At 44.1% G+C, this 23,424-nt stretch overlaps 1 protein-coding gene across 1 annotated transcript; it reads right to left on the reverse strand.

Moving 5' to 3' along the window:
* Window positions 1-1,383: 1,383 nt before the first annotated feature.
* Window positions 1,384-22,996, reverse strand: LOC119691154 (protocadherin-16). The gene is made up of 15 exons (XM_048625728.1): window positions 22,798-22,996; window positions 18,625-18,756; window positions 9,076-9,165; window positions 8,560-8,756; window positions 8,017-8,247; window positions 7,352-7,579; window positions 6,823-7,011; window positions 6,463-6,645; window positions 5,884-6,033; window positions 5,132-5,361; window positions 4,631-4,751; window positions 4,004-4,158; window positions 3,428-3,675; window positions 2,425-2,648; window positions 1,384-1,520 (listed from the first exon to the last, which is right to left on the reverse strand). Exons 2-15 carry the CDS (start codon window positions 18,698-18,700, stop codon window positions 1,443-1,445), a joined length of 2,400 nt encoding a protein of 799 aa, XP_048481685.1. The 5' UTR covers window positions 18,701-18,756; window positions 22,798-22,996; the 3' UTR covers window positions 1,384-1,442.
* Between the last annotated feature and the right edge of the window lie 428 nt (window positions 22,997-23,424).

Here is a 23,424-nt window from a genome sequence, read left to right on the forward strand (position 1 = left end):
TAGTGTAACTATGAATCTATATTAATTAGTCTTTCACACAAGTAAGTTTAGAAGGGCCAGTGAGTTTTGAAAAATATGCGTTGCAAGTTTGCAGGAAAAAAATATTATATGTACTTAAGTATTTCAGAATCGGATTTCCAACTTTATCATTAAATATTTAAGCAAATTTTTTCATGTGGTTTACTAAAATGAAACAAACATGTATTCAAGTAACCAAAACATTTTATAAACATTCAATAATACTCTCAACTACTTAACAACTAAGTCCTTACACTAATACTACTCTATAATATTGTAAGTAGGTATTCGGTATTTTGTGAATAATATTCTGTACCATACAATACAGCACTTATCTAATGGTAATTCGTAACTTTTTCGAAACAAATATAACAATAAATAGAGAATTAAGTATATACTTAAAATTAAATGATATAATGAATAGAATGTAGCGCATTTACAATGAATATTTATATAGATTTTAATTTTTACAGTTTCATAATTTCTACTAGTTCCTACACCTACTAGTACATGATAATATGATATTGATGCAATTAAGAAATCTCAGCATGTTAATAAATAAAATCATTGGGTACTTAACTCTATTCTTAATTATCTAAGTTACAATTATTATTAATAATTTTGATTGTGTTCATTCGAATTACGTGTAGGTATGTATAAATCAGGGAAGACAAACTTTAAGATATTATCATCGGTAGAATTAAGAAATTATACGAAATGTTGTAGGTAATTTAAGGCACTCATTCTCTACAAAAGTTGGTAGGTACATTGATATAGTCTGGTGCAAAGAAAACTGACCCCTCTCTGTGTGACAATGGTACCTGAAAGGTAAAATTTCTTTACCCAGACTGCACCGCCTATTTCGATAGATATTAAGGATTAGTTTATTACTTATATACTGCGGATTGAACGTCCATGATCTCTATCACGCATTGTAATCACTTCACTTCAATGTCCATTTTTGTTTCTAATTTCTAGACAATAACATGTTCTTTGGTCCGACACGGTACTTACCTAATGTAATGAATTACTTTACATATTTCGTTGTATTGTTGGAATAATGTACCGACTATAATATTGTTTGAAGTAATTTGAGATTGCATGTCACTTTATTTATATTGTCCTATAACTTTTGTACCATATTATAGTATTGATTGTAAAGCATGCGCCGGCAGATGAGTGTGGGATCAATGTGCGCCGGCGGCGGCGTCCCGCGGGCTGCGCGCCGCCGCGCCGGGCAGGGGGGCGTCCCACGCCCGCCAGTGTCTCACCTCACCTCCTCCAACATTGTATTTAGCACGGGAGGCGTCTGTACACCAAGTAGTGTCGAGTGTGCCCCCAGTGTTCAGTGTGTTGCTGTGGATGTCTGTAGTGGGGGCGGCAGTGTCCCCCGCGCCCCCCGCGCCCCCCGCGGCCCCGGGCGGTCAGAAGTACACGGTGAGGTTCATGTGCTCCTGCAGCGCGGGGTTGGTGGCGTCCAGCACGTCTGTGGGCGGGCTCACCTGTGACATACCAGGAGTTGGTGACGGCTAGTGACGAGATCTCTCGATTATGATGAGGTAAGTTTTAGATTAGTTCAGATTTATAAGTGACATTGTAGTTTACTGGGCTCAGGCAATATGCAAAGAAATTCAATTTTGAATATTAATTATATTAAATAAGTGATCGTCTATTATTATAAGGTATGTAAAGCTAAAAGTGAAACCCAAAAAGGTGTGTAATGTTAGTCAAGCAAAAGAAAGAAAAGTGTAGGAAGTAAGTAGGTAAGTAGGTATAATTTGTTAATATAAGATTAAAACGTTGTAAGTAAATGGAGCAATCAAAATGCAGCGTGTATGTCTAGCAATTTCAACTCTACCGAGCTTACTATTGGCAACTAAACTAGGAGAGTTTAGCAGACGCGGGTCAGTACAGGAAGCTGTCAGGCATCGAGGGATTACTGTAGAGGAGGATCAGGGGAGTGCGGGGCTCAGAGTACATCTACAAACATAATATTAAATATATTACTACATACAGTAAGTATAAGCGAAATAAACTTAAGAAGATACAATAAGTAGATAGACAAGCTAAGGAAAAGTAAATAAGAAAATCATATTTTGCTAAGCTTAAACCTAAATACAAATCAACCAACATGCCATAATATTTATGTATTAGTATCTATCTAAGCGTTATAGTAATGCAGTTACTTGAATAATAAATAAGGGACAACTCTGACGGTACCCCATCATTTTATCAGTCTACAAACATGTGATAAATCCGGCACGAATGACCGTTTTTTCATTATATTTCGGGGTTGTTTGAGTCAGAGGTGTCCCCACGCAAGCGTCACTCTATCTCCGGGATGCAGTAGTCTAGCGGGCAGGGGTAGGGGCGGGGGCGCACGGGGCGGGGCGGGGGCCTACGTACGTGGCGCATGGTGTCGTCCCAGCTGAGCTTCTTGACCCTGGCGGGGATGGTGGCGGCGGGCCAGGCCACGCCGCTGCGCCCGCCGCCCGGCGCCAGGTGGTCCGACATCAGCGCCACGTCCACAGCGGGGGGCGAGCCGGGGGGCGGGGCCGCGGCGGGGGGCGCGGGGGCCACGCGGCTCTTCGGGAAGCGCTGCGATTGGCGACCGTTCCCGCCGCCGGAGTCTGTCGAAAGATGCTGGTGTAATGTGGCGGAAGTCAGATGGTACGTCATTGTTTTAGTCACAATCATAACTACTTAGGTTTAGTCATAAAAATGTTAATAATTTCATTCTTATAAATAATATTATGTAGAGACAATTATAAGACTTATTATGAAAGATGGCAGTCCTTAAAACGGCTTAATTTTTTATTACAATACTGTAACTAAACTACTATAAGGATGTACCTACATTATTATAAACCGTGAAACATTTATACGTAAGTACAACAAAAAATACAAATGTTAATATTGTATAGTGTAGCACATGGAACATTAAACGTGCATGTGTCACCGCGGTCGCCACGTCCCAGCGCAGTCCGTCTCAGCTCGCGGAGGGCGGCTTGATGCTTCAAGAGCAGCGCGGAGTGGCGCGCGCCCACCCACCACAGGGGTGACATGCCACCAGTAACATACACATTATGTTTATATAATAATAATAAAGCCATGTTTCACAATGGCTGGTTAGTGGCTACCTGTTAGATAAAAAACATGCTGTCACTCTTTGTTATTATTTTTTAGACAGTGACAGCATGTATTTTATCCCACAGGTAGCGACTAACAAGACATTGTGAAACAAGCCCTAAGTCGTATTTAAGAATTTTACTCGAGAGAGATTAGAACAGGTTACTTTATAACCGAACACTGGCGGCTGAATCTAAAGGTAAAGCCCAAAAAAACCTTCCACCTAAGTTGGTTGTATAAACTGTAGCTCCACAACTAAACCAATAAAACATGAACTCACTGGCACTTCCATTCCCATTCCCCTTGTCCCCGACATCCCTCAGATTCAGACTACTGGTGGAGTTGGCGAGGATGGTGCTGGCGCCGGCGGACACGCTGAGCAGCGAGCCGGAGGGCGCGGGGGGCGCGGGGGACGGGGGCGCGCGCGGGGACGGCGGGGGGCGCGGGGACGGGGGGGCCGCGGGGAACTTCTCGTGCTGCACGAAGCCGGGCGACGGCGACACCGCCTTGGTCGTGGACTTGCCGCGCCTGCTGTGGACGGAGATAATGTGGTTGTATGAATGAGGAAAAAAAAGTAAAAGCTAATTAAAGATGGCGCCTTAGGCGATGCCTAATTCCTAATTCCCCAGTTCTAATTGGTTGGTTCAGTCGCCATTTTTTCTCCCAACAATGTAATTGGTTAGAACCAGAAAGGCACACTCGTTGGAGCTGCCAAAGTTTCACTTGGTTTTCTTCCAGATTAGTCATTCAACTACTGTGTCGTGAAACTCACTTTTCAGACTTTCAAAGTTATGTATATTTTTCCTTAGACCTTATAGGTGCCCTATTTAGGCAACCCTGTCTCCCTAGACCTCACCTGCGGTACATGTAGAGCAGCAGCGCGAGCAGCAGCAGCGCCAGCGCGGCCAGCGCCGTGGCCAGCAGCGCCAGCAGCGAGGGCGCCGCCCGCCCCGCGCCGCGCCCCGCCGCCAGCAGCCGCGGGGCCACTTGCACCACCACCGGGACTGATGACTGTGGGGCATAAACATTACGTCAAACAAACTCTGTCTTAGTAGAAAGTCAGACATGATCGACATCTTTTGTACATAATTAACCAGCAGGGCGATCACGAAAAACCGAGCTAACGTATAGAATCGAATGCGAGTGCGACAACTGTCAATTCGATAGGTAAAAAGTGTTCGAAAGTGCTGTCAAGTTGACACTAGTCGCACTCGCATTCAATTCTATATTTTTCGTGATCGCCCTGCAGAACTGGTCCACTTTTACTGCACCGCTGGTAACGGTCATGAGCTCTTTCCGCGTACAGGTGTAAGGACACGCGGGGTATGATGTAAGGAACACTACAGTTTGTGGCGCTTCACACAAGCAACTCAGATTTTGTGCCTGTGTATCCCCACCTAGCCATATTTTCCCTACTACGACCGACCTGTGTTCGATTATTGTAGCCGATAATGATAGATGATGGAGGAACACTGTGGCCTACCTGTCGCGGCGGCGTGCCAGAGTCGGTGGCGGTGGCCAGCACGCGCACCTCGCTGCTGTTGAGCGCGCCGAGCGCCTCGCGCCGCAGGAACAGCTCGCCCATGTCGTTCATGTAGAATAACCTGACGAGAAACGCATAGGGTGTTTATAGCAGAGGCGAGATAGATAACTGTTTATTGTACACACAAAGGAATTTAAAACAGAAGGAAAGGAAAAGATATAAACAATTTGGAAAGGCATTTAAGTTTACGATGAGCGGCAATAATATCACACGCCATAAGTTTTGCTATGCAAATAGTAAAAATGACTGCTTTATTAAGATACGCCTATCTGAAAGCTTAGAACTTCTTGATACCTGCCTTTGTTCACTACAAATACACACTCTCACATAGAATATAATTTTGGATATCATTTCAGCATAGATCCTTAATTATGAATTTCAGGACCTGATAATGATGATAGATCGAAGAAACTGCACTAGTAAATACGTGTTTAATCTCACCCTGCATCCGGCCCGCGCAGACTGAGCGACACGTAGTCGTCCTTGTCTCCGTCGAACACGTCCACCTTGCCCACGGGCATGAGGCCGGCCCCCGCGCCCCCCGCGCCCCCCGCCTCGTCCCCCGCGTCCCCCGCGCTCCCCTCCACGCGGAACGAGTACTGCGGGTAGCGGAAGCGAGGCTCCCAGTCGTTCACGTTCAAAACGGTGATGTTTAAAGACGCTGTGTCGTTCTGTGGAGAGATGGAATTTGTCACTATCGTAAAATTGCTAATTTAGATGAAGTATAATAATGTAATTTAGTAGGAAGACTTTAATATACTTATTAAAAAAAAGAAAAGACTAATATATTAAAACACTAGTTTTTCAACACTTTATTACAAATAAATTTGTCATACAAAAGAGTTCAACGCGCAAATTCTCGTAGCGGCTACGAGCCTACGGCGTAGCACTTTTCATCAATTAATTGAAAACACAGGAGCTGGTCTGGCTGTGATCCCACCCTCATCGCCAGATGATATATATGAGGTAGGTAGCGATATAGCAATAAAACACAGTGTAAGTACTTGACAAGACGAAGGCCGATTTATTACTGACGATATGACGCTGACGTCTCGCGCTCGCAGGCGCGTTCATACACCACAGTTTGTTCCAAAAGATTAGCCAGTCAGATTAACACTTGATTAGCATCAGTCGCTGACTGCCCGGGATTCTGCATAACCACATGAACACCATTATCCCCAGCCCATACTGACCGCTCGCCCGTCAGTGAGCATGACGTGGAAGGCGTAGTCGCGGCGCGCCTCGTAGTCCAGCCCCCGGCGCAGCAGCACGGCGCCGCGCGCGCTGATCGCGAACTGATCCAGGAACGAACGTTCGGACACGTAGAACTGCAGCGCCGGGGACTGAAAGGAAGAAAGGAAATGAATTGATTGATCACACACACACAAAAAGCAATACACTACACACAAAACATTGGCTACATAAGCCACATCCGGGCACACCAGCGAAGCCTAAAATCTCCATTAGCAGTCGCCGTAGCCGTATCGGCTTGAACAACATCATCACACACAAAAAAATAACCGAAATGATACACACAAAAAACTGAGACAGGGTGAGGCCAGACAAGCGTAATTTTGTGAGTTGCGTATTCTGATGCGCGGGGCCGAAAGATGCGGAAATCACTCGCTCCCCTCGTCCCCGCGCACAATATTTCTGCCGAAATACAAGACTCACAACTCACAAAATTACGCTCGTCTGGCTCACCCTAAGACTGCAATTAGACGGGCGCGTCCTCGCTGCCGGCGGGGGGCGCGGGGGGCGGGGGTACTCACAGTGTCCCCAGTATCAGTGTGCAGTGTGAGCAGCGTGGCGCCGACGGGCGTGTCCTCGGGGACGGCGGCGCTGTACGCGGGCTGCAGGAAGCGCGGGGGGCGCGGGGGGCCGGCGGCGCGCGGGGGGCGGGAGATGGTCAGCGTCGCGAACGCGTAGCGGTCAGGGTTGTCCACTTGCGTTGCCTGGAATTGGTGACAAGAAATTTATTACAATCCTTAACCTACGTTCCAAGGATACCTACGTTGAGGTGACTTTGAGGAATCACAATTATTTTCAGATACAAGAACATAAAAACCGTGGCACATAAATTTTCAATGGCTTTCTAGCTCTTAAGCCTCTTGCTGCTGTAGCTGGAATACCTTGAGCACGATGGTGACGGGGGCGTGCTGGGCCAGCAGCGGCGCGGCGGCGGCGGCGCGCCCGCTGTCCGCGTGCAGCCGCAGCAGCGCGCGCTGCTCCCCCGTGCTGCTGTAGCGGACGGGCGCGCGGATGCCCAGGTCCTGGTCCGACGCGGAGATCGGCCCAGGGGATATCTCCAACTCCGTGCCCTGGGAAGGGATGAATAGATAGGTAGATGTTTGGTATATTGGTTTGTGATGTGCAATCACTACTGTTTTTGCATGGAATTTAAGATTTTGGGAAAGATAGAGAGATATAACTATTCTGTTCAAGTAGACCAACAAGACAAAGATTACCACATCTTGGCCCAAGAACTTAGACATGACGCTTCAACTGGCTGAATTAATAAAAAGTTTGCAACGAAAAAAATGCAGCATGCAACCCACGTCAGGCAGTTTAGACCTTGGGGATATGCACAAAGGTTCCACTCAAGAGAGCCAGGTGCAAGTACTTACACCCGCACAGAGAATAGAACAGAATAGAACCTACCTCAACAGCATCATCAGGCAGCACGGCCGTGTAGTGGTCGTGCGTGAAGGCGGGGTTCTGGTCGTCGGCATCTGTCACCTCCACCTCGAGTGTGGTGTCGTTGTGTCTGGGCGGCTGCCCCTGGTCCTCGGCGCGCAGGGTCACGGTGAAGTTGCGCAGCGTCTCGTAGTCCAGCGGCTTGGCTAAAACGATTACTGAGTCCAGCTCGTTCGCGAACTTCACGTACTCCTGCGAAGAGATATAAGAATATTTCTTAGAACTATAGTTATCCAAGAAGGTCATTGTAAGATCGATGAAAAGATTTCTACTGACAACTGCCATTTTTTGTGCTGTAATTTTGCGGTCGCTCCAGCTGAGTCAAGCGCACCGAAGCTCGCTTTCAACGCTTCGGCGCCATGTTTAGACAAACACTTATGTTATATTTGTGCAATAAAGTATTAAATAAATAAATTGACGGAATGTGAAGTGGCGTCTTTTGGTAGCGGAGGCCAAGATCCACTTCGGGTCAACGAGCCATCAAGAGTGAGAGTGAGTGAGTGGGAATGTGTTGAATTTGATGGGTGCCAGTAAAAAGCAGTCTTCACGGCATTCGTATAGGCTTCAAAATTTGCCGCTTACACTCTACTTCAGCACATATTACTCCAGCTATAGCTCCGTGTACTGACCTGGTAGGGCCCGGGCAGCACGGAGTAGTGCACGACGCTGTGCGGGCCGGGCTGGTCGTCGTCGCGCGCCGGCGCCGCCGCCAGCCGCGCGCCCACCGCCGTCAGCTCCGACACGCGCGCGCGGTACCCCCCCGCGCCGCCCCCCGCGCCCCCCGCGCCCCCCGCCCACTGCCACGCCGGCGCGTTGTCGTTCACGTCCCACACGCGCACCGACACCGGGATCACGAAGCTCTGGAATACAAATGGTAACGTGTTAGTTAATATCTATTCGAGTTAAATATGTACAGAACCTTAATTCTTAGTATCATTAGTATCAACATAGTTACTATACTCCCAACGTTCTTGGTATCACGCAACCGAACCAGGCTAAGTTAGCTAGCTTAGTGGGCGCCTGTGCAAAGACGGACCGTGACATTGATGGCGGGATGGCCTTCACAAATTCTTGAAAGATTTGGCTGCAGTTGCGCAAATTCAATCTAAGAATAGGAGAGTGATTTCAACCAGCCTTGAGTAGTCTAAAATAAAAAAGTGAAGTATCCTAACCGGGTCGGTGGTGCGTCGTCGGTCGCAGCGCACGTTCACGTACACGCTGCTGGGCCCCAGCCGCTCCTCGCGGTCCAGCGCACGCGTCAGCGTCAGGTTCTTGCTGTGGGGGGCTAGCGCCACCGCCGCGTTCCGCTCCTGCAGGCGCAGGGTTATGTCGCCGTTCACGCTCGCGTCGCCGTTCACGCTAAGGGTGCCTGGGAAGTAGGTGTTGGTCAGTTGGTAGTAGTGGTCATTGCATGATGAGGTTATAGTGGTAGTAAGGAACTGGGCATTTGATCGAGTATTTCGATTAAAGATTATATTAGACAACCAACTATAATTGTAATACAGTCAAAAATATGCTATGTGACCTATGTTGCGTTTATTTTTTTGGCACTGCGAGATAAATAAGTCCACTTTGTACGTGAAGTTAATACATATCCAAGGGTAGAAGGAAACGCGTACTACCCCTCGCTAAGAGTAACGATTCTTAAAATTATAAAGACATGTTAGTTAATTTAAGTGTATGCTCACCGATGACGGCGCCGACGGGCGTGTCCTCCGCGATGTAGAAGCTCTCCACGGCGCCTCCGTTCATCAAGTAGCATCGACTGTCCAAAATCGCTGAGGACACAAACAGGAGGTCAACTACATGCGACATGCGACGTTTAGGTACTGTAGCAGAAAGACGAACTAGTGAGTGGTACCTCCGCGGCTCTCCTCGCCTCGAGCCGATATCAGTATCATCGGAGACTGCACTCTCATTTTAAAAGAAGCGGTGCAAAGCAAAAGTAAAATAAAAATGAGAAAAGATTTGCTGTACTGATTTTGAACCATCAGGTGCTGACGGCGGTGCAGCGGTGACTGGCTCGGCCGCACCCCCTGCTCACATAGTTTCAATAGTCATTTGTAATATTTCAATTGTAATTTGTTATGGGTTTGTTCGCTTACGTCGTCAATGAGCTTTGTATATCGGTATGTGAGTAGGGGTGTCCGCCCCGCGGCCGCTGGTCGAACCAGGGCGCGGGGTCACTCGAGGGCATTTCCTCCGGGGGGTGTAGCGGGGGGAGGGGGCAGGAAATGTTACACTTTCAACGGTTTAGTTCGGATTACAAATACTTTCGTGATTATGTTAGGATTGTTCGTATTGAGTGAGTAGCGTGGCCGAGCGTGTGATGCGCTAACGCTATCACGCCGTCGTCGCAGTATGAGACATGACAAGTACCAGGGGGCCATGCTGCAGCAGAGCCAGTGATCGCTAAACTGCAACTGCGGTGTGGCGGGCGGCCGAGCGTGCGCCGCAGACACTGCGCTGCCTCAGCACCACCAATATCATAATTACTCTATTCATTTGTTATCTAACTGCAGACTACTGTTATCCAATACTGATATACACACCTTCATCATTTACATTTGTTTGCTAGTTATTTATACTGGTATTCATTCAGCGCGTCATGCATTGTGCTCACTATAAACTCCACGGTAAGCAAAGCAGCCCGTCCCGATGTTATATTTAATTTACTACCCAAAGATCTTCGAGGTTCGTAAAAATATACCCATTCCAAGTTCCCACGCTTCAATATTTAGGAATGAACCAGCTTCAACCCACCGTGTCGAATATTTACATCGATACTTGATACTTTGATCGACTGAGTAACTCACTAATTTAATTTCGAACTATTAGTTACTCTACCATAGCGTGTGTTCAGTTCACATGCTGCACCTACCTGAGTTTCTTAACACGATAAAATCAAATTAGGAAAGTATTCCACAATCTGCTATGCATATCTACAATGAGCTAATAAACCAATAAACGACACGCATGTCTGTAAAAACAAGTGCATCTACATATGCATATGCATAGCTCCACTTCAGTGCTAGCTAAGTGTACAGTTTCGACTGAAAAAACGTATGTACAAATACACTACAAAACGATGCCGTAATATTTAATGAAATGATCTAATTACAGTGCTATTACATAGGGATCAGTGTAAACGATGATCACATCTAAAACAAAACAAGTCTAAACAAGCGATATAGTTATAAAACAACATGGAAAATTTCTCTATATTAGCGCAGCGAAATAAAATAAAAAAACTCCAATCTTTCCATTATGATATTGGAAGTAATCGCTGCGCTAACTAGGGAATCTGATATGACCTGTGAAGTGTTGTTGATGTAGTTGTCATAACCACAAAGCGAATCATCAAAATCATAACTGTATGTATGTATAGGTAGTATCAGTAACGTCTGGTTGGTGCATGGCATGATGAGCTAGTGTGTGTTTGACTGACCGCGCGAGCGCATGGAGAGTGCGATGGCGGCGACGGTGGCGGCGGCGGGGGCGGGCGAGCTGTCCCCCGCGCCCCCCGCGCCCCTGTCCAGCTGCTGCAGCCAGCCTGCTGCACAACGACATACCATCAGAAACCAAAGTACCTACGGCAAGGACTAGGGCACTCCGGTAACTGAGACCAGATCTCTTTTACTCAAGAGATCATTGTAAATATTTGTGCCCAGTAGTCTTCTACGTTCTTATGTTAATGTAAATGGATGGACTGGACTGTATAACTACATATATGTTTTAGCTTTACAGTTTAGAGGAAATAACCCAATTTCTTCACTGATAAGCAGTCGCTTATTTCCCCATGTCAGGTGAGTTTGAAGAGACACTGGCGGGGCAAGTGGGCCACCGGAAGTGGGCCCGCGATAAATCCCCTGCGCCACTTCCCGTTCCCGGGAAATTATTCAAAATGGCGGCATGTGGGCCGCGGGGTCGCCCTGGTGGATGGACTACACTTTTGATTTCATAGCACCGAGCTAGTTTAGTCATCATTACCTAGCGTTACCTACTAGAGAACCTAATATTAAACGTCAATTGCAAGGGCAATTTAATAATTCCAATAAGTTATTTGAACTTTAAATTCAATTCAATACATGATGAGCACTTTCTATTACGATTACTGACAAAGTTCAGTCAGTCAGTCAGGCGTTTAACATGGTTTGTACAACTTCAACTATCGAGTACCAACTCAGGTTGGTTGTAAGTTGATCGAATTGGTAGGTACTTTGTTGGTATGTCATGCGAGATATTATGGATTGCAGGGTGTTGGTATTCCCTAAACACTTGTACTAAGTAAACAGTCGATGATTGATACAACGAACGTGAGCGGCGACACCTGACACTCGCGTGTCGATGAGCGGCGGCGCGGCAGCGGCGGGACATTTAGCACCCTCTTCAATGAACAAGGGAACTGTACACTGCATTTATAAAATAATATTGATGACTCAAAAACGTGTTGTTTACAGTCAGAAAGTTAACGTCAAAGTCAAGTAAGTTGAGCTTTTTCAGATAGGTTTGTTCGTGCCACGTTTAAATTGTCTGATATGATGATTTAATAACTGTTTGTTAGTATTTCTAAAGGTATAAAAACGTAATTAGACATGGCTCGCGACAAATACCGTCCGTATCAGATAACAGCGCGGAACATCACTGCAACAATTACTATTGTGCGAAAGCGTAAAAAACTATTCTAAATGTAATTATTTCACGCTTTTCAAATAATTGTTGTTAATGTGGATAAAACCGTTTAACACTTCCATTACAAGTTTACAACAATTGAACCGACCTCGATTAAAAATGTAACAATGTCTCGAATTGGTGTTGATCATGTTATGATTGATACGCTACGTTATTTTAAATTTAATATCAAGTTCCCTTGATTATACTGTTGTGTTTTGTGTTTTCTGTAAAGTATCCTATCCCAAGACTTGCAGTTGACTTGCAAATGTAAGAGTGAAACTTTCTACAGAGTAACTGACACCGTCCCCGCGTTGCGGCGTGGCCGGCGCGGGGCGTGCATTGTGTGCACCCGGGGGCATGCTCCGTGCGGCCATGCCAGCCTGGTACTTACACACTCTTGCGAGGAAGTACCGGTCGTTCATCTGTATGATCTTAGAGAGCTTGTGGGGCTCGCGCGGCCGCAGCGCCGTGTAGAACACCTTGGCGGGGGCCGGAGCGGGGGCGGGGGCCGGGGCGGGGGGCGCGCGCGGGCCCCCGGCCTTACCCGGCTCACCTGCTGTTCATACGTATTACTAAATAAATCAAAAATTAATTGCACCAAAACCCTCAGAACTAACTCTGTTGTGCCGATACATTCATGCCGCATTGTAAGACAAGATACGAGTTTCACACACTTATTATGTACATTTTAGATTTTTTGCTTATCATACAGACCCGAAATGGCTTTGCAATCAGATGTGAATTTATGTTCATTATAGCAAATAGAGGCTATTATAGTCAAAGGTTACCGCGTCTCATTATTTCCGACTACACTTATCGAGAGAAAGGCCTCATAGGTGCACTTCATGCATGTGATCACAGCTCGTTGTGCAATACCGTTCGTGTAACCGGACTTATCACTTAAATACACTAAACTAAACCCTGACCAAGACAGGAAAAGCTTAAGAAACTGGAAACCTTTTGCTTTCAATGCTCATATTAGTATTTCCTTTCGATAATCACTTTCGCAATTACAAATGTAGATAAGAATCTTTGATAAGTATTAAGTAAGTAGGTACTAAAGAGTGACTCGTCGTCTTCTCGTAAGATTTTATATTTACATTATTTTAACAGTACTAAACGTGTGGATGCGTATGTTGAGTGAGGTAACAGTCCCCGCCGCCGGGTCGGGGCTCCTCGAGCGTGCTTCCGGCGCGACCGCAGCCCGCGCCCGCCTCCTCCCAACACATGCACTACTACAGACTGTCTTGTCTACTCGATCTGTAGTCTATGGCAAAGACAGGTCCGATCGATTCCCCGCACGTCGTTTTATAAGCGACGCTTGGTCGCACCGGGACCAAAAGCAAAGTTTTCAGCTTTTCAAAGTAACGAGCAACAACAAGCAGTCAATCCACAAACTCATCCAAGACTCTACAACATCCTCCTATTTATAGAGATTCAGAATTATGAAGTTGGTAAAGGTTGGGAACGATGGTAACCCTGCAGATATGTGGAGATGGTTCCTTTCTTACACCATGGTTTAAGGTTTCTTCAGATTAAGTAACGCTCTGTATCTTTAAGGTAGTTTACATCGTTATGGCTCAGAGCGTATCAACCAAGATTCAACAAGAACGTTACAACTTTGGGGTGCACAAAACAAGCCTCGTAGAAAATGACCCGTTCCTGATAGAGGCAACTATACATCCGGCGCACCCCGGCCAGTCAACGGCTGAGTCTAATCTGAATGGCCAATGCTCTGCAAGCTCTAATATAAATTTAAAGTGTTTGTCGCCGACACGCTTTGAAAAAGAAATTATTACGTTAATGACTCAGTAGAGGTAGGTACCTAAGCTTTACCAGACGATCGCGATTACATTTAGCAATACATCAGGCGGGAGCTAATAACCTGTTGACAACCTTGTCAAATTAACACTGCAGTCACTTTGAGCAGTAATCCTGCTCGTGTCGGGGTAGACGCAACTGCTAAGCTGCAACTAAGCTCCTCGACATCCTGATTAGTGTAGCTACTGGGTACTGTATACTGCCAGCGGCGAGTGATCTGCGCCCGCGCAGCCCTTTCACTTTCACTGACTTCCTGACCGACGTGTGCACTTACTTACTACCTATTTATTATAATAACTATAGCTAGAATTAATTAGGTACTAGCAGAGCCGAGGAATGGTCTATGCTAATTACCTGGCGGCTGATTGAATCGATGACTGAGCTTGCTGATTGTTCACAGTTTCTATGGAGGAGCTTTCTATTTAATTATACGAGTAGCTACACTGCATACACTAAAGATGATATAATAATTAGTTTTAAATACTTATAAGACATAATAATATACCTACCTATGTAAGATTTATTGATCTCGGAATGGTGTAGTACCGTTTGCTCGTCGACATTATAAACTATGTCGTCGAAAATATATTTTCTCTTTGTAATAGTTACAACTCAACTAGGTAATTCAGTTAAATGCATCCAATTTAAGCTTTCTTGTAGTTGGAGGTTGGCGGAGCGTGTAATTCATATTTTATTATTAAATTTAAATTAAGTACTTACTATAAACAAATAATATTTATATTTTATGTGGAAAAAGCCTAAAGACGACTTTTTGATTCATTATTAATATTATCCTGACTTGTAAATCAGTCCTACGTAGGTTGTAGGTAGTGAATATTTCAAAACAATATGTACTATGTATATGTAAATTAAAACTCCGGCATCAGAATTGATTTTATAATATGACGATATTTGATTATAATTATAATAATAGATATAATATAATTAGAATAAATTATAATTATAAAACTCCGTAAATCCGCATGAAATTAAAATGTAACTGTGAATAATGAGGGTTCCCCTCATCTCGCCTAATCTTTATTGCCCTAAACTCGTTTCGCATAACTCGTATGGTCTAAACTTTTTTGGTAGAATCATCACTTCGCCAAGACTTACGTGGCATAAGACTCGTTTCGTCTAAAACTCTTTTGGCACAAACTTGAAACACCTAAGTTTCGTTTGCTCAAATTGTTCGTATTGGTATAATCTTGTTTCTCCAAATATTATCTTAATAAATACTATATTAAGTATGTTTTAAATGTACAAATTATGGTATTTTTCGCCTACATCCCGAGAATCACGATATTGAATGATCAAAATATCGAAAGTGATGTACCATTATAATGATTACAAACGCCATTAAACCCCAGGGGATCGAAACCTAAAGATAGGTGCGACGACGAGCAAAGCGAGGAGGAGCATGTTAGGTGCACATGTTCGTCGAAAGCAAAGCGGAGCGCAGCGAAGCGGAGCGGAGCGTTACCCACATATCGGAAAATTTAATAATGCAAGGCACCTGTTTGCGCTATGTAGGGGGAGACGCTTCGTCAAAGTTAAAACCAAATGAATATTAGTAGGTAGTTTGTATAAGCTATGCCATAGTATTGTTAGGCTATTTGAGATTTGACCTTACCATTATTAGGCTAAAAAAGATTATGCGAAATAACTTTTTACTAAACGAGATTTATGCCATACGATTTTCGGCGAAACGAGACTTTGACCAAACGTTACTATGCAATACGAGATTAGGCAAATAAATCTTAGGCCAAAAAAGGTAGAACCGAATAATGAGTATCGACTGAAAATGCTTCGCTGTTACGTAAAAACGGCTCATCTTAATTGGTTTCATCGGGATACTTTTAAATTTACAGTTTTAATAAAATTATTATATTAAAGATTAGCAGAAGAGAGCAGAGCGACTCGGCAGACGCTTGCTGAAGCGCACCGCATTTGGATGACTATGTGCGTAAGTAAATACTTACGCACGGAAGATATAAATAAAGGAAACATATATTACCGAGAATTACGTAGGATTTGTTGAAAACAATGAACTTCCGACTATTTGATGGAATACCTGGGTGTTCATCTCGACGGCGCGGCCGCCAGCGCTTCCGTCCAGCCAGCCCGGCCCGGCCCGGCCCAGCGCTGATAATTGTTAGATCCATAAACAACCGCCTGACTACTAATCACTATCCATCAAATAGTGAAACCTAGGGAAGGAAGCCATTAACACAAATACCTAGATCGTGAAGAGTTTGAAATAATGTTCTATTGAACTTTTCAAGAATTGCAAATATGCTACACTTGCAGCGATTGTTTTTGTATGTTAAGAATAATGCTTCCTTTTCCACATAAATGGAATATTGAAAATGAACTACTATAGTATCTAACTAAGTATATGAATTAAGTAATGTATATCATAGGAAGTCTGAATTTAATTGAACCAAATAAACAATAGATTATATAAATAAAAGAGCGTTAAGAATGAACAATGGGGCGGCTGCCATGAGGTAGCTACCAGGAGCACAGTGACTGCAGGAGGCGGCAGGGGCCAGCAGTTCCGCCTGCCGAAGACAATGGACAACACTCGTCCATCTAAACCCCATCGCAGAAGGCAACAATGCCGCGATAATGAGCGAATGTTTTAAAATTGTTTGTAGCATTTTTTTGTAGCTCAGCAGTTTTATCTACGAGCGTGAATGAATTCTACAGCTCCGCTTCAAAGCCGACCTTGAAGGTGATGTACCCTGAGCACCATAGTGTACCCTGAGCTTACACCGGCCTCTCACTGGGACAGCCAGAGTGGAAACTCTTGCACATTTAATAACCGATCTTATCAACCCGCTACGTTTATTTACGGCACCCTTTCGCAAACATCCAGTGAGAGATGTGCCCGGCGGTCGCGGCGCCTGCGGTGGCTCAATGTACAATACGACTCTTTCTGCGATTGAAACAGATCTAGATATTGCTTCCCATGCTCCGCTTCACATTGCTGTATCTTTGATTCATGGTTAATGCCTCTGTTAGCGATATCCGATCGGCCGTCACTCGTTAATCAATCAAATGAACATACATTTTGATCGCAACTTATGTTGGCTATCTATAAACTATGCGTGTAAGCATTTGGATTACATAGCTCCGATAATAATCACGATATAAAATAGAAATAACGTAAGGCACTTAGGTATACCTACCTATTAGTAAAATTACATGCCTGAATTCCACTTTGTTTTGCAACCAATCATGGCTATAAAACTTAGTTTCTTTCGCCATAGTTTAAATATGCATGCGGTCGTTAACGGTACAAGTTGTACAATCGAGTTCAGTAGTAGTAACGACTATGCTTGGGGTCACTGCGAGGGATGAGTGTCCGGGGCGGCGGCGGCGGCGGCGGCGGCGGCGTGCGGGCCGCGGGGTATGCAAATGCCCGCGCGGCCGCAGTGCAGCGCCCCACTGCACACATTCATTAATACTGGAGAGCCGGTCGCCGACCCCCTGTCACCAGCCACCACCAGTGCATGGTCCGTTCGCCATGCTTGCTAATTTACGGAGTAATCAACTTACATAAGTAAGTATAAAGTATTACTTATTCACATATCAAACCTCGCTGAAGAGGCTGTCTACAGCAGCAGTTTTTCCTGAGGAATATATTCACCAGACTGAGCATAAACATCCCGAAAAAAGCCAGTAAGTATATGAGGTAGTTATGCTATGATTCATTACATGTGTTATGCATCACAGCATTCACAGCTGGTGCTTGCTCGTCGACTGACCGACACTCAGTCAACACAAGTCGAGGCGAGAACCAAGCTTTCAGGAAACTTCGCCCACGGTTTCATTCATAGAGGTTAAGCGATTATAATATATAGTCTCCAACATAATGGGAATGTAAACTTGATATAAGGCCAATGTCTCTATTCTTCTCAGCACATTTTGAGAATGTTCCGACCTTGGTCTCCAGTGAACTCGGGATAAATGTTGTAATAATATGTCAGATACGTCCAACTGATAAACCGAAATCATTTAATATTATGGCATATTTAATTACTATTTTAGACATTTTATAAATGAACACAATTCTGAGAGGAAGGAAGGAGCTTTTCGTGTGAAGAATTATTAGGCATTATAAAAGTATAATTCCGTGCAAGTTTATTGTCTTAGCTGGAACCTAATAGTGGCGTGCGAAGGATCTGTTGACTTGTGCACCGGACAGAACAATGTACCTACAATGGGCTTGTGTTGCATGATACTCAGTAATCGCTAAAATGCATTAGGAAACATGCAAGAACCTTCACGTCCGACAAAAAATTTACACAAATCTACTTGAAGTACAATTATCACGATCAACTTAAGACGGCGCGGACAAGCGGACACGATTAAATGCTGTAGTTTCCGAAATATCACTGTTATTGATACCTATTACGTTTATGATTGCCGCCAGACACGGATACCGCTGTAACAGCAGTAGTTAGCCGGGATATCGTGCACTTGATTGGTTGTTCCTTACTTCAGAGCCGGTGATGAAACATATACGCACTCGCCTCGCCGCCATCAATCACCGAGGGCAGGTTTACACACCCATTCACTTCAGGCTATTACAATTTGCACGTGAACTGTTTCCCTCGATACTTCGATCACGCAGAGGTCAGTGTATTAGAGATCGCATGCACTTGGCAATAGAGTGTATGAATAGGTTATGAGAAGTGGTCCGCATCCCCGTGCCATGCGTGGTGGAGGCTCACCTTGCGCCGCGGCGTGCGCCAGCAGCAGCAGCAGTAGCGGCGGTAGCAGCGCGGCGCCCCGCGTGGTCAGCCCCATGGCTAGCGCTTGGGCCGCACCACCATCCCCGCACCAGCAGCGCCGCCGCCCGCACGCTGCGGACAAACACACGAAACTTAAAAAAAACTTAAACTTATTAGTATTTCTACCAAATCTGCGCTCGGAGTGATGTTCCAGGCCGGCCGATGGCCGCGCGGCACTGTGGGCCAGAAAGAAATAAAGAAAGATAATTCATTTATTTGCTAAAAAACATGCAATCAAATTAAAAAGTGTACCTATTGAATGAAAAATTGGCAAAATGGAACAATCTCAGCATCTGCTGTATATAGGGCATCCATCACTCATAAAGTTATATCCGCTTCATTGTATTAAGTACTTGATGATCTATCCCAATCAAAGGTTTTATTATCTACTATAATCAACAGATTATAATTCACGCTTCTGCAGAATCAGCAGACATGGGGAAAATGGGAACTTACATTTAAAAGTTACATACATTCCAGGTTCAATACTTATACATGTATAAATGTATAAACTATTTTAACTTAGTTATCACATTTTTTTCGCCTGTACTTATGTAGTTATACTTAACAAAAAGTGCGCCTGTATGGTTATGTTTTGTGAATCTGAATTAAAGTAAAAGTTTATATTCTGAAATTAGGCGAATGAATATTAGCTGTAGAGATCTAATTTGGGTAATTTTAAAATTATGTAAATAGCATCAAATTTTGTATAGTATGGCTTTGTTTCTGGTATCGTGATAGTGAGCCATCAGCCGTGATGTCTGGGGTCAAGAGAGCAGCGCAATCATTTGTTGTAAATGTGAACCTACCGAGTGGTGCGAGAGCTACGAGCTGCGGCAGTCGAGGTACGAGACATGAGGCATCGCGTGACGCAGCAGAAGCAAGAAAACGGAAATTAAGTACCTGGAATACACTTTATTACTTATTTTTTATCAGACTTCAAAAAGGAGGTTCTCATTTCTTCTGTATGTATGCTTTTCTTATTACATAAGTTGCAAGTGCTTGAAAGCCAGCTATGGATCAAAATGATAAGGTTAGTAATTTAATTCACATACGTATTTACTTCAGTAGTTATAGGTGTATCTGTATATCTTAGCTAAGCCTACGCACAACTACGGGGCTGTATTTAGAAAGCGGAAAAAGTCAAAATTACTGCAACGGGCGGATTTCGCTTTCTTCCGCCTTCATTCATTTACATGTACCGAGGCTTTGTTTCCGAGCCGGCTCGGCCGTTACAACTAAATAAGTTTGATACTTGTTACATTCGCCACGGAACGGCGACTGCGGCCCTCCACCGAGCTCATTGCGCGACTCACTCGAACCATTCCAATCAGAATTATATGATATTACGGTGCTTCTTCGCGGTATTAATGATTCATTGAGCGTCGTGCGAGTCTAGCTATCGGCAAAACTATAGTTATTTAGTCACAGCATGAAGCCGAGACAGCCGCCATGTAAATGAAAGTTCTGGTAAATCACTTCATCTAGAGCGTTGTGGATTTACGTTATCATGGTGAAGGCAGCGATTAGCATTAAATTAGAGAATAAATTGGTCATTAACGAAACGGTGTTTTAACAAAGCAAGTCATTAGATCATCATCATCATTGTCTTTAACCCTGGCCCGTAAAATAAAAGCCCCATAGGTAAGTTTGGCGGTTTATCTGTCCGTCACTTCAGGGCGTATAATATAGCCCTGAAAACTATGAAAATAACATGACTTCGTCTTGTTCTTGATCATGATGATGATGATGATTATACTGAATGTGTCTCTAAGTTTCATCAAACACGTTATGCGCTAATTTTAAACTCTGAGTGCGGGTATTTTATTGGGGCTGGTTGCTAGTGAGGGATATTTGCGTGCGTGTGCGTGGGACCGAGTGTCTCGTCCTGTGCCATTAGTTCCGGCCGAGTGCGCGTGTGGTCAGGTGGAGACTAGGGCTCGGGATCAAGGATTCAAAGCCATCGCTTCATATTTCAAATAACTAGCATTCAATAACTACCATAAATGCCCATGAGCAGTTACACGTGTAACTGGACTATGACTAATGCTATGGCCCCTGCCCGACTCGTATGTACATATACATATACATATATGTCGCAGGCAACTGGTTTAATCTCCTGTTTGATTGAACCACTAGCCCGTTCATTGGATGTCGCTATTCAGTTGTATGACTAAAGGACAACTCGTCAAGTCGTTGATTGTAACGTTCGACGTCTTGACTGAACGTCATTCAGCGAAGTCGTTGAATGGGATATAGTATAGCAACTTTGTAATGTCTGGTTAGGGTGAACATCACCAGACAAGAGTCAACAAAAAGACTATGTTACAAAGCTCTTATCTCACAAATTAACTAAACAATAACAATAAACGTACCTTCATATTGTTGTTCATAATTATCCAGTTTCGCTACTTTTTTCTTTGAAACTATCCGCCCTCGGCGTAATAATAGGTAAATCCATGTTTTCACACTATTTTAACACAAATAACGCACTTTAAAGCTAATTTATTTGCAAAAAACTAACAATATAGGTGCTTTTTGTGTCAGCTGTTAGCTGTTAGACGCCATACTTGTTTTATTCACCACCTGACTGATTTTAAGTCAGCTAACTAGTTGGACGTTTTGTGACGCTTGTACAATCAACGTTCGGCCTAGTCATACAACTGAACAGCGCCATCCAATGAACGGGCTAGTGGTTCAATCAAACAGGAGATTAAACCAGTTGCCTGCGACATATACACAGTAAATGGGCTCTGAAATCCGTCATCAGCATATCATAGTGAAGCATCAACATGGCATAAATAGGTTCTAAGTCTTCTTAGGTATGGTGAGATATCTAGTTATTCCAACAACGGTTCCAGGACAATCGCTGGTCGCCGGGCGGGCGGCGGCGGCGGCGGCGGCGCGCGGTCGGTCGGAACGCACTATTATTGCTCCGTCGAAGCACGCGCGCGCTGGCCCTTCATTATACTCACAGAAACACCACCTTATTATGGTGCTATACCATTATACTGTAAAACTAAAGACGTTTTCCTGTTCATAGGGCAGTGGCCTAAATCATTGCATACAATGTTGAATGGATCGTACTATACTATAAGGTATTGTAATGTAAGTTGTAAAGTATGTAACGACGATCAGATGCATCCCTACGTTGCTACGTAGCAACAACTGTTCCAGCATGACAGCTGATTAGTGTAACAAGCAATGATGTTGAAGCATCTCGTAGTATTATTATTAGCCTGTTACTCCGCAGCACATATTGCACATAGGAACCAGGTCAGAGGGTCTCGCCGGCGGCGCGTGGCGACCGCTACTACAGATCACTCTACAATCTACATGGAAAAACTAAGCACTTAGGTACTTGCATATTTTTTACTCAATAACTTTATTAGAACTCATCCTATGTGACGTTCGTAAGTAGGTATAGGTTGTTGGTAAGTACTACGTTGATGATCTATTTTATTTCTTTGTGTTGCAATGTGGAAGTAAAGTTATAGACACCTTAGCTGTTGCAGCTACAGGAAATAGAAAACTGTGAATGATTTTTGTGATATATTTGTCTTGTCTCTTTAGTTTTTAAACTTAGGTATATTTATATAATGGTAGGAGTAGAGTAAGAGACCTCTATCAGCTCGGCTTGGACAGTAGCCACCTATTTAGAACTTGTACGCCTGCAAGTTGTGGCTACAAGTGGAGGGTAGCGGCGGCGGCGGCGGTGAGTCAGCGGACCCCTGCCGCCGGACCGTGAACCCTCCGCCGATCACCGACCAATACAGGATATTGCATTTAAGTACTACTTTAAAACATAACTTTTTAGTAACTGGGTTTATTGTATTAGGTCTGTTATGTATTTATGATGTTTCTACAATTTTTAAATTTTAATGCTTATCAAGTATTGAAGCATCAGTCAGAAGATTGCCTGGCCTCTAGTTTGTTTAGTCTACCAACTGTATAATAACGCACTGATTGTACCTACCTTTCATACATACACATACGGCACGCATTGTTAAGTATTATCTAAATCGAAAATTAAAACATACATTACATAAATAATTATAAGATTGTACATACACAATACACATCCGTACAGTAGTTAACTCTTTCATAACTCACCTAAGTTTCAGTAGGTAGTTTACCGAAAAAAATCCTCGCTTTTCAGCTGGAAATAGCACTAACAAAAACACACTGAAACTAAAACTTTTTTGGATATCCTGTATTTATAATAATGTAGTAAATCTCTACACTGAAGTACAGCAGTCGTTCGTGGATAATTTGAAAGTAACGGCTTTGCGCGGCGGCGAGGCCAGTGAGGCGAAGCGCGTGTGTGCGGCGCGGGACAGGCGGCGACTGACGCACCTGCCGCCAGCCCCGCGCCGCCGCCGCCGCCGCCAGCGCGGTCAGCCGGAGCGGCGCTCGGGGGCACGGGGCACTGCCCACTGCATATTGCATTGAAGGTATCAGATGAATAAACAGGGTGGATATCTTAGGCATTCTCAGGCGATTATTTAGTATCGGGACATAAAACATAAGTAATACTTACGCCCATGTGATAGGGAACCACTTATAGTTAATTTGATTACTATTTTATTTATGGACTGTACACTGTTCAAGTAATGTACACTTTTTACTTACGGATTCACATATTTTTCATTGGCATCATGAATAAAATTCGTCACTTGGGTGATTTGATTATAACTTAGGTAAGTATAATCTTTCTTAATTTTTCATATGACAACAAAT

The sequence above is a fragment of the Plutella xylostella genome, chromosome 15 (genome assembly GCF_932276165.1).
Source record: "Plutella xylostella chromosome 15, ilPluXylo3.1, whole genome shotgun sequence".
Classification (NCBI taxonomy): domain Eukaryota; kingdom Metazoa; phylum Arthropoda; class Insecta; order Lepidoptera; family Plutellidae; genus Plutella; species Plutella xylostella.